This window comes from Lactuca virosa, chromosome 7 (assembly GCF_052849685.1).
Source record: "Lactuca virosa cultivar CGN04683 chromosome 7, Lactuca_virosa_CGN04683_v6, whole genome shotgun sequence".
Classification (NCBI taxonomy): domain Eukaryota; kingdom Viridiplantae; phylum Streptophyta; class Magnoliopsida; order Asterales; family Asteraceae; genus Lactuca; species Lactuca virosa.
In genome coordinates, this window is record NC_136432.1 from 138,344,832 (window position 1) to 138,357,673 (window position 12,842).

Sequence of the window (12,842 nt, forward strand, 5' to 3'; positions counted from 1 at the left end):
AATTCTTGATCAATACTAATTAAATAACATGATTTCATATTAATATATTAGAACTTATAATATATTAATATGTCACAAAATGTCTTTTCCTCATAAACGGTCTATCCAAATGTTCCGATGCCATGCAACCCAAATGGACCATGCCGAGTCGGGTCAAGTACATACCAATTATAGTTATGGACTTAGACACTAATCCAACACAAATTTCATATTCATACATTGAATTCAACTCTGATTAAATCAATACTCGATTCATTGTTTCATCAAAGATCACAAGCTTTGATGATTGCCATTGTTTCGGCTAAGCTCAATCGGTTAAGATCTTTAGTCTTTTTAATCACTGAGACATTCATGTCCCAGGATTTTGGAAGATAATTTAGTAGCTTTTTGTTGATCTCGGACCTTGTAACCAGCACATCCACGGAGCTCATTTCAGTGGTTAATGTGATAAACCTTTGCAATTGATTTTCCAGTGTTTCTCCCAAGACGTAGTTAAACATATTGAATTTTTGTCGGAACATGTCTTGTCGACTTTGCTTCATGTCTTCATTTCCTTCGTAGACTTCTATGAGTGCTTCCCATAATGCCTTTGCTGATGTGTATTCTCGAAATCCTTGAGCAATCTCAGGAGACAATGCCGTGGTGAGTGTAGCGAGTGCCTTTTCTTGTTCCTCGACTCTTTCAAAGTCATCATCAGTGTAGTTTTCGACCTGTTTGTCAGTTACAGTGTCATCTTCTAGAGTTGTTGTAATCCGAATCGGACCTCTTAAAATACTTCTCCAAATTTTGAAATCTTTCATTTTGATATACTTTTCAATTCGATATTTCCATTCAGGAAATCCTTCTGCTGACAGCAATTGGGGAATTCGAGTAGTAGTTCCCATAATTGCATCCAATTCTTGATGAGCAATCATGCTTTGAGGTTCCATTTTGTCAAACTTAAATGATTGTTACCGCACACACAACTTTATGCTTAACCGCAAATCCAACCGCACACTAAACAACACAATCAACAGAACTTGAATTCAATTCAGTAAGTGTAACCGCACATACTCACCAGCACAAAATTCTTAACAGCAAACACAATTGTAACCGCACACACACTTTAACAGCACACAAGTCACAACCGCACACACACTTTAACCGCACACCCTTTGATAACTCAACCACACACCTTCAAGAACTCAACCGCAAACCTTCAAGAACTTCAGCCGCAAACCTTCAATAGTTTAACCGCAAACCTTCAAGAACTCAACCGCAAACCTTCAACAGTTCTACCGCAAACCTTCAAGAACTCAACCGCAAACCTTCAAGAACTTCAACCGCAAACCTTCAACAGTTCAACAGCAAACCATCAACAATCAACAACAAACCTTCAACAGTCAACAGCAAACCTTCAACAGTCAACAGCAAACCTTCAACAACCAACCACACACCTTCAACAGTTGCGAAAAGAAAACGACGTTTTTCACCCTTTTTGCTCAAAAAATCGTTTTTTTATGAAAAATTCAAAGACGAAACCCCATTTATTTTGCCCCGATCTATCCAAAAATGCGAAAATCCTTTCAAAATAAGATCAAATAAGCTCTAGATCTGAAAAAAAATGATTGATACAACCTTCGAATTGATACTGAACCTCGCTCTGATACCAATTTTTAGTCCCCAACTAAGGATCCAAATCAGTAATCAATGAAGCAAATATCAATCAAATAGAATGCAGAAGGAGTAGAAGAGAAATAACATCAAGCATGCACACATCTATTGCTCATAAATGTCAGGTACACCTTGAAAGTACACACACTGCACTGTTCAGCAACTAGTACATTCTGACACACATCAGCCCCTATTTATAGACCCCTCACCAGCACATGAGTGTGCAGCCATACACGCGTGTGCGGCCGCACACACTGTGTGCGGCCGCACACACTTGTGTAGCTGCACACATATATCAAGTCTAAACCACTACACTGCAATACATACACTGCCCCCTAACAAGATCTATACAAAATTAATGCCTAGCTCAAACCACAATATTATGGACTTTCAGTACCTCTCGATTTTCTTGCTTTCCGGGGTGTGCATTCCCGGACAGAGAAGCGCCAGATCACAGAATCTAGCAGTGTAGGCAGAGATGTCGGAACCCTTCATCTTTAGGTTCCAGAGTTCGTGTTCCAACTTTTGCACTTCGCCCCTCGGGCAGTACTCCGCGAGCATGGGCTCCTTCAATCTTTCTTAACCCATGGCGTTAGCCACTGGCAGGGTTAGGGTTTTGACTCGACCATTCCACCAGGTCAAGGCTCTGTCGGTGAAGGTGCAGGCGGCAAACTTCACCTTGTTTGCTTCAGAACAGACGCATATTTCGAAGATGGATTTGATCTTCTCGAACCATCGAGTTAAGGCGATGACACATCCATTAAGGACTTGGGTTTCGCAGTCATGAAGTCCTTGTAGGAACACTCTTTTTGATGTCCCTGACTTCCATCTTGTCTCTGTGGGTCGGTTCCACCTCCAGCCCCTCCAGCGTTCACTCGTGCCATTGCTACAATCACGACGGCGGTAACTGCTGCCTGGAACATGACGGGGTCGAACTGAGGAGGTGGTGGTGGTGGTGGAGTGTCGTTGTTCCTTCTGATGGGTTTTGGTCGGGGAGGCATCTTGTTCTAGAAACAATCAGGAAGAAGTGGATGGTAAGTCCTCGAGATATATAAAAACAAAATATATCTCATCCTGAAAATGAAAGCATTCTACTGAGCGATAATCATAGTAAGGTTAGTAACGCAAGTAAGTTATCGCTTAAGAGAGGGGAGGTAGCAATACTTAGAGTGAATCTGCGTACTAAGTTTGGCTCTAGCGAAAATACTCCTATAGTATTTTATGTGAGATGATTTTGGTAAGTTTTAGGCCTGCTGTAGCACCACAGTCACCCCCAAACACATGTTGTTCATGTCTCGACTGAATATAGTTGATCATGCTATATTCACCCTAGACATGATTACATAACTGCCCAGGTTTAACCGCAGCATTCTAGCATTCCAAAATACTTTTGTTCAGTTCTACTAGCGACACGAATCCTGTTATGTATGCATGCTCGTATACTTCTTATAAAAATACTTATATTTTGAAAGTATACTTTTAGTGTAGAGCACTTAGGCCCCTTAGTGTTTATAGTTATATACCACGTAAGGTTCGGTATACTAGTTCGCTATAAACATGGGCTCTGATACCAATCTGTCACACATTGAAACCGTTGGCGGAAACATTCCGGGGAGGAGGACGTCATGTATAGCATCACAACCAATGAATAACAACAATCATAGCAACACAACCATTATTGTGAATACTTGAATAAAAACGTTTACATCTGTTTGAAACTCAGTTTGAATTACATCCAATAGTTTTGCATAGTAAAAACTTAAAAACTCTAAATACTTAAGTTCCTCGAAAATCTAGCAAGTACCTGTCTACTGATTTCTTGAGAATACAAGCAGTTTGAAATATCATCATAAAGCTGGTGAGTTCATAAGCAGAAATTTGTAATGAAAACTTGTTGATAAGTGAGCCGAAATGTTTGTGTAGTCTCAAGAAAATCCGATATTTTCTTTAGCGAAAATCGTAGAGTTATCGATTTTGTATACAACCATGAATGTTCATTTCTGAAAAAAACCGTAGTGATATGCTAAAATACTACCTCATGCGACTAGCTAAAGCTAGTCATGAAGTATAAGTATTTTATATGTAAATTATAGCATGAATGATTTTGTTTTGAAAACCCTGGCTCGGCCAGTATGCATAATGGGTTTAGTTCTATTCGATATAAATAAAACTGCTGAAGAATGCCAGGTTGGTAAACTAAAGGTGATTTATACATAATATGAGTCGTATAAACATGCTTGATATGACTAGTGACCTTTCCAACGTTCTTCAGGCGTTGAGTGAAATGACATTTGTACATCTCAGGCGTGCCCGCCTAACTGTAGCTAGCAGTCCAGATGTGGGATTGTCAGTCCCGAATAGATCTATTCACAAATCTCACGCTCTCCCTCCAGGAGACTTTGGTTATATAGTGGTAGGATTTATCCCTATACACCTGAGGGTACAATAGTGAAGTAGCGCCTCACAGTATCGTACAATCTAGTTTACATGTAGTGTAGTAGCGTTCTACCGTAACGAAAATCCGTATGTTTACCGTATATAGAGATAATTACAGTTATGAAAATCATGATAAAGCAGTGATGTAAACTGTAACGGTTTATGTTCCAGTGCATATGTTTAGTAGTGAAAGTTTCTATGCTTGATAAGTTTTAGAGAAATCCCAAACTATACTGATTATAGTTTGCATGTATAACGTAGCGAGTAGCGTGTCCGGAAAAACTATGCAATTTTAGTGAAAACGTCCCTTATGCTCAACATAGTACAAAAGGGAATTTAAGTATGACATTTGCATATGTTTTATGTATATTCAGGAAAATATTTATGTTTAGCTTGTATTCCGCCCCTGAAAACATTGAAAATATGGAATAATGTAGGGGTATGAACTCATAGTTGTTGCGTGAAGTCGTTGACTGAAATGAAGATTCCCGAGTTGTTGCACGTGACACTTAACGAAATACTATTGTCAAATAAATACGTATATATATCCAAATTAGCGATTTCGTTAGATAAAGTGTCGGAAAAACACTTGAATTCGGTTGAGGAATGTTACCGGGACTTGCTTGAATCGAAGAAATGGGTTTTCAGCCAAATGTACCACCAAAAAGATGTTTACGGCCATGAACACGAGTTTACGGTCGAGCTAGCATTTACGGTTTCTGAAGGTTTTGACGAGTTTACGGCCGTAAACTCAACAACAGAGTTTACGGTCTTTGAAGGTTGGACCGTAAACTCAAGAACAGGGTTTACGGTTCTTGAAGGTTGGACCGTAAACTTGGAAAAATGGTGTTGGATGCTGATTTCGACGATAAGAGTGTTTCCAGACGTTCCAAAGGACTCCAAACGGTGTTTTCTCGATGCTTTCCGGAGTTTGAATGCGTTTTGAGAGTGTACGGTTCGAGATTCTTAGAGAGAGGAGGAGAGAATGTGGCCAAAAATGTTCTAATGAGGGTGGGGGTATCGTATTTATAGGGGTGAGGTGAGGGTCCACTCGTCACTGACCGTAAACAGGTTTACGGTCGTAAAGTAGTTTACGATCGTAAACAAGTTAGTTTACGGTCGTAATCCCATTTTTGACCAAAAACGTTGTTCTCTCGAGATTTTCGGGTTTCCGCGCGATTTTTGGTTCCGACTCAGAAACGGAAAAGTAAATAATTAATTAAATATAACTAGATTATTTTTATTAACCAAAACGTTTGACGAAAAAGTTAACAAAATTTGAATTTTTATTAACGGAAACGCGAAACATAAACGGTTGAAGTTTCGGGTTGTCACAGAGAGAGAGAGAGACGTTACTCATTATCCGGGTTTTGTTCCTGTTCACGAACATTTGAAGACCTTGGGCTTAGTTACACGCTTGATCTGATGACTCCTGATGCTTGTAACCGCCAGACCCACCGCATCAATGTTGGTGGCGGAGGTAACTATCAAGGTTCTTCAAGTGAGAACCGATAGATTTTTCATGAAGCGTGTGAGAAGTTTTGAAGGGATGGTGGGGAGGAGAGAGTACAGGAGAAGGCGCTTTCAAGCGAACTGATGAATTTCTTTAGAGAGAGAGAGAGAGTGTGTGTGAGTGGGGGAACAGGGAGTATGGGAGAAAGTGTAACAAAGTCTACAGACTGCAGTGTAAATGCACTGTAGTGTGATGTTCTCTTATCTATAGTGTTTAACATTTTGAAAAATGTTAATGTTTACAATTATATGTGTAAAATAAATTAAGTGTTAAATGAGGTGTATTATTCATCAATAGATGATTGATATCCATCTACCCCGGACCTATAATCGTTAATCTTAAGTGAGCACTAAAGGTATGTATAGATCTACACAAGATTGACACTCCCACCTGTGGTTGCTAGCTACAACCCCGACATGCATAACTATATAATCTTTTTTTACAATGTCCGATGAAGCATCATGGGGGGGATATTTCAAGTCGTATGGATCGGTTATAGGGACTCAATGTAACAATACCCACTAACCCTAATAAATTAAACTACCTAGAGGAGAAGACCTATAAAGTAATTATAGTATGAAAATATAATAAAAAGGAATATAAAAATATAAAGGAAAAGTTATAAAATAAAGTACTAAAAGAGTAGCTTATCCTAGGAAAACAAAAATGCAAAGAATAGAAACCCTTTTTAAAGAGTTATAAAAACTATTCTCAAAAGTATAGAACCCTAACAACCTGTGAACTCACCAACATTACGTTGATGTTTTCAAAACCCATGTATTCTTAGAAAAAGAGTAGTAATGGAAGTAGAGTGCTGATGGAAGTCGTCACCTGGCCGATGGAAGTTTTATTCTGTTTTCTTGTTATTTAGTTTATGTTTTGGGAGTCTTTGGGGGTCGAATAGTGTAACCCATTTAATAATGAATAAAAGAAGTATTTGTGTTATATATCCGTGTACTATTCAATATACTTGTCTTCAGATCCAACATCCCTAAACATCGCACAACCTAGCATTTCCACTATTTCCACTGTGACAGGTTGGTATCAGAGCTGCAAGTTATAACAAACTAGTAATTCCTTAGGAACTATGACTATAAGTTAGGGAAAGTACTCTAATTAGGTTTAACCCTTAAGCCTAATAACGAATAGTATTATTATTAATTACACTACTTATAGACCACCTAGGGGAAAGGTGACTAGTTTGAACTGTCGCTTGGGTTGTTGGATTTCAGAACGACTATACACCAAAATGGTCATGCCCTGCGTCACTTCTCATCTGGCCAATCCTTACTTTATAGTCTTGAAGTACAAAACATATAATTAATAAAATACCCTTAATAAAACAATAATAAGATATAGAGTTATGTAAACTCTTATGAATACACCTAAATATCATAAAGAACATCCATATAAATCACAACTCATGATTTTAAGCCCAAAACGATACATACAGTTAGTACAATACAGCGGCCGTACCACAACTAGACCTAGAATGCGCAACTAAGTTTTATTATGGTCCAACCGACGCACGATGTAACACCCACAATTCAGGTTAGTCAATTTAGAGACAATAAGCATTAAGAATGAGTTTTTGATAGAATATTATTTAGGATAAATAATGTTAACCAATGTTATATTATATGTCACAAGGATTTCGTACATATAAAGAACGCTGAAATCCGACTTATAACGAAGAAGTTATGACATGTCGAAGTTTCGCGATTAAACCATCACAGCTCTGCGTATCGTAAAAAGTAAAATTTTGACAAAATACTTTTTAGCCTTATCGATCTAAACTAAATTCATAGTAGACATTAAACTGAGAATGTGCATATAAAGAACGTCTAAATCTGACTTCGTTAGAGGAAGTTATAATTTTTCTAAGATTCAGTACAGTAGTACACAGCTCGGAAATTGAATTTTAGATCGATCGATTATTAGCCGACACAACCTAAACGAGAGTCGAAGATCTCATTAATAGGAGCTCAACAATATAAAGACAGTCGAAAATAGACGTCAGATGACAAAGTTATGAATTTTTAATAGACTTTAATTGTCTAAGCTTGTTAAAATATAACTTTAAAAATTAATTCAAAATTATCCAATAGAGCCTTAATGAAAGTTGTAGAACACATCGATAGCTACGTGTGGATATAAAGAACGTCAAAAACAGAGCTCGTATGCCAAAGTTACAGATTTTATAAGATAATTAATTTTCGGATTAACCAGCAAGTGACACGTGACATGATCTAAGACCACACCTTCTTCCCCACGGCTTGCCACTAGATTGCAACACTTGGAATTAGTACGCCCAATGTAGCTCACGTACACCCAATGTACTAACGTACACCCAACATAATCCTTGAGTACACCCCGCGTACTCGGTTGTTGGCCACTATAAATAGAAGTAGAAAATCACTCTTTTCCTCATACCTTTCTATCCAAATATCTCCCAAACCCCTCAAAGACCTCAATGCCTTTCTCTAACTTCCTAGGTGTTAGTACCGAAGCTGCGGAGTGCCAAAAAGCCCAGAGAAATACAGCTTTTGGTTTAGAAATTCTGCCTGCACAGACTCCGGTTTCTCGCAAAACCACCTGGAAGTTGAGTTATGCTTACCGTACTTTAAGTATAACTTATATTTAAGTTCGTTATCGTTATTATGAACCTATAAACTAGATTTATCAGTGATTCCAAGTCAATATACTGATTGATATATTTACGGGAGAGTTGTCTAGAATGGTCATGTTGGCTTGGTTGTTGGATTTCAGAAAGGCTATACGTCGAAATGGTCCTGCCTCACAACTGTCCTATCTGAATGTTCCTTACTTGATAGATCATGAAGTAGACTTTGAATTAATGATGAATCTAGACTAATAATTATTCGGAATAAATATTAGACTACTACTTAGTGATACTGATTTTAGGTTATGTCCAAGGATAATATAGTTGCTAGGAGTGAAGCGTTGTCTAAGTTTTGAGTCATCACTTTAACAAGTTAGTGCATAGACCCTTTAATGAACATGATTTTAATACATGTATCGATTAAAGTATTAAATATGTGTTTATGTATGAGATATTTGATATTTCCTGAAATATGTGTTACGAACATATATGAAAATATATGATGATTTAGGACTTACAGAATAAACGGAAATTAATTAAGATGAATATCGGGTAGTATCACCTTATGAGTACGGGTGAGATGTACACATAGTGTAGAACTCAAAATTTTGTCTTTGATCAGTGTGAACGGTTTAGACATAGTTATTCGTCCAAAGTTCGAGAGTACAGAGTACGCATATCCATTTCTCAATAACCCGAAAGGATGGATTAGACACAGTCATTCGTCCCTATTCCGAGAGTATGGAGTGGGCTTAGTCATTTGTCATTGATCCGAGAGCATGGATTAGACAAATTCGTTCATACCTGATCCGGGAGTGCGGATTAGGTAAAGTCGTTCATTTTAGATCTAAAAGTATGGATCATGTCGTTCTGAGGTATCGACGGGGCGGGGTAAATTGCTTATATGAAATTGTATCTTGCGAGTTCTAATATATATATATATATATATATATATATATATATATATATATATATATATATATATATATATATATATATATATATATATATATATATTATATGTTATAACAATGTGGGATTGAAATCCCTATGTACTCACCAAATTTCCCAACTTGAACCACTTAGTTTATTGTATCACAGGTGCCATTATTACAGATACGTTCTGCTGAGAGATTCAAGGAGTATTAGGCCACTAGTTTAATTATTGTAAGGCTTGTATTATTTCAATATGCTTATGTTTCTGTATTGAAGATGACATCCTAACGTGAATATAAATAAAATACATTTACTCGGAAATGTTTTGATAATGTCATTATCATGTTTTTGGGAACGAATTCCGCAGTATTATTCTTCAAAAAGGATATTTTGGTTTCTAAATAAGCATAAACGAATTGGTCTTTTCTGGCCGTGAAAATGGGGATGTCACAGTTAGTATCAGAGCATTAGTTTAAGCGAACTAGGAATTTTAGGATATTCCTAGACTTAAACTTAGAATACTAAGCGATTATTGTGAGATAAGTGTCTGTTATATTTAGGAAATATGTCGGAATAGACACAAGCACTAGCTTATTTAGGGGAGTTGCCTAAATTGTTTTTATGTGCTAAATGATTTATACTATAATATGCCTTATATGCTTTATGATGCTATCGTTTGTTCGGATTTATTGCCCATTGCCGACCAGATCTGGAAATTTTATGTGCTCAGGTTTCTAAACGTTTAATTATGGTATTAGAACAGGCATGCAACTTTTCGGAGTGATAAGGAGATTTATCGTCTATAGTAAATAAAGATTTCATATCTTAATTCTCTTCACTGTACTTCGAGCATCTTCTTTGGCGTATACATCAACATGGTGAGAACTGAAAGCGGATTGGGAAACGATAATCAGCAGCCTGAGCCACAAGTGATTAAGCGTGCAACTGAGGTAGCTGATGCACCCAAGTCCATCACGATTGCAGGAGTCTAAGAAATGATTTAGGATATGATGGCCAAACAAATGGAGGAGATGAGATAAATGTTGCGTAATTACAGGGATGAGCCTACTGTGCCTGTTGTGCAGCCCGAACTGAATGAAGGACAGTCTGAGGAAGGAAACTACAGTAAGAGTGTTAGCCAAACTGAGCCAAGAGTAGTTAGAAGAAACCAACCTAATGGCGGAAATGATGGATGTAGATACGAGTAAAGGATTTCATGTCATCCAAGCCACCAAGTCTTTCTGGAAGCCCAACACCGGTGGAAATCGTGGATTGGATATCCGAGATGAAGATGATTTTTGAAAGTTGCGACTGCAGCAACAAGCAGAAGAACGTTCTCGCCGTTACACAGTTGAATAATGGGGTATTAAGCTAGTCGAAGCTACTAGTTGATACCACGCCCAAAGTAGAAGGTAGTAAGATGTCTTGGGGAGACATTTTGGTGCAACTGAAAATGCAGTACACCTCAAAGCAGGATCTTCTAGAGATCAACAACGAATTCTAGAATCTGAAGAAGGGAAGGATGAGCATCAACGAGTACATTGCAAGTTTTACAAAGAAAATGAACCTTGTTCCTTATTTAGTTCCAACTTAACTCTCCAAGGTCAACAAGTTTGCTAATGGATTTCCAATAGATTTTGGTCCAATGGTCAAAAAAGCAACCACCTTGAAAGCCGCCATTTGAGGGATCTTCAAGATCCGACAAGAGAAGTAGGTTCCTGAAGTCTGACCCCAACAACAAGAAGTATGGGGATAGCAATGAAAAAAATTGGTGTGACAAGTGCAGAGGGAAACACATTAGGAAATTCTCTAAAGAGGTGACCATCTTCAAATGTAGGAAGACTGGTCACTATGCCAATGAATGTACGACCAAGAGAGAAGTCTCCTTTAAGTGTTGTGAAGAAGGACACTTCAAGCAAGACTGCCCAAAAAAAGAAGGAGCTAGAAAGCCAAACGTACCGCTGAAGCCAAAGGCAAGAGCATTCCAGATGATCCTTGATGAAGCAGGTAACAATGCAAGGGACTAAGAGTAAGCGTCTATATATCTAAAGATCGAGATATAAAGTAGCCATATAGATAGTATCATGTGGTGTAGCCGAATATAAGAGGCAGAGTATAGGTGAACCTGAATATCTATGTAATCGTTTCAAGAAATAATATAAACCTTAGTTATGTTATCCGATGTGTTAAATGACTATGTCAAATTCTTGTATGGTGACTTGGAAAACTAAAAGGAAATACTTGGGACGAATATGAGTATGTGTGAAAGGTAGTAGAGGCCTATACTACCAGAAGCACATGACTCGCACTTGGATTAGGGAAAGTTACAAGGTTACCAAGGCGCTAGTAATTTATTCTGTTTTGTTCATGTCTGTCGTTACCATCGTTTCGGTAATGACCAAGAAGATGATTCATATTTTGACCCTAGTGGTCATATCAAATAGATTCCGACTAAGACAAGTATGTTACATGTTTCAGAGAACCAAGTTCGATGTAGCATCCGTCTTAAGCCAGAAGATTGAGGTAAAAGATAATCAAGGCGAGCAATAGAAGTATTGCTATCGCCGTTAAAGTAAGAAGCTTGTAACCAAAATTGCTACATGTTATAATGTAATTATATCATATTAGAACATGAACGAGTGTATCTTCCAATATGGAATCTGAATAAAATAGACATGAGTCTGAAGCATTGTAGCATACGATGAGAGGTCACTAGAACATGACCCATCAGTCTGTTACGATAATCGAAGTAAATACCTTATCTTAAGTTAAGTTTGTTTAAGTAGAAGCAGGAGTCTGCAATAAGGATTGAGTTTGTAACTCGAAGGTTACGATTGAAAGCCCAACATAGGATAAGGAGATGGTGTAAGATTGCACACCGCCAACAGTCAAGAAGTCCAAGAGTTAGATACTCATTTGAAAGGACATAAGAGTTATGTTTATTAACTAGGATGAAAAGATAAGGTGTAGACTCATTATACAACCCCTATTTTGTTGATGATTCCAGGATGTAATCATCCTAAGGGGGAGATAGATGTAACGTCCGCTGATCGGACTAGTCAGTTTAGAGATAATAAGCGTTAAGTAGATGTTCGACATAAATTTCTATAAAATAAAGAAGAAAGTTTTACAATGACTTTTTTATAGAAGATTATTTATGATAAATATTAATGAAAGTTACAATATATGTCACAAGGATTTCGTACATATAAAGAATGCTAAAATCCGACTTGTAACGAAGAAGTTATGACCCGTCGAAGTTTCTCGATTAAATCAGCACGACTCCATGTATCGTAAAAAGTAAATTTTTGAAAAAAAGTACTTTTTATCCTTAGCGATCTAAATGAAAGTCATACTAGATGTTAAACCGAGAACGTGCATATAGAGAACATCCAAATCTGACTTCGTTAGAGAAAGTTATGATTTTTCTAAGATTCAACATAGCAGTACACAGCTCCGAAATCGAATTTTAGATCGATAGAATATTAGCCAACAAAACCTAAATGAGAATTGAAGATCTCGTTAATAAGAGCTCAACAATATAAAGGCAGTCGAAAACGAACGTTGGATGACAAAGTTATGAATTTTTAACGGACCTTAACTATCCAAGCCTCTAAAAATATAACTTTAAAAATTAGTTCAAAATTAGCTGACGGAGTCTAAACAAACGTTGTAGATCAC

The 12,842-nt window shown here is 37.4% G+C and overlaps 1 protein-coding gene across 1 annotated transcript; it reads right to left on the reverse strand.

Moving 5' to 3' along the window:
• Positions 1 to 225: 225 nt before the first annotated feature.
• On the reverse strand, positions 226 to 929 carry LOC145127186 (uncharacterized). Its single transcript, XM_079062423.1, has 2 exons — positions 291 to 929; positions 226 to 231 (listed from the first exon to the last, which is right to left on the reverse strand). The coding sequence occupies exons 1-2, from the start codon at positions 927 to 929 to the stop codon at positions 226 to 228; spliced, it is 645 nt and encodes a 214-aa protein (XP_078918549.1).
• Positions 930 to 12,842: the final 11,913 nt, after the last annotated feature.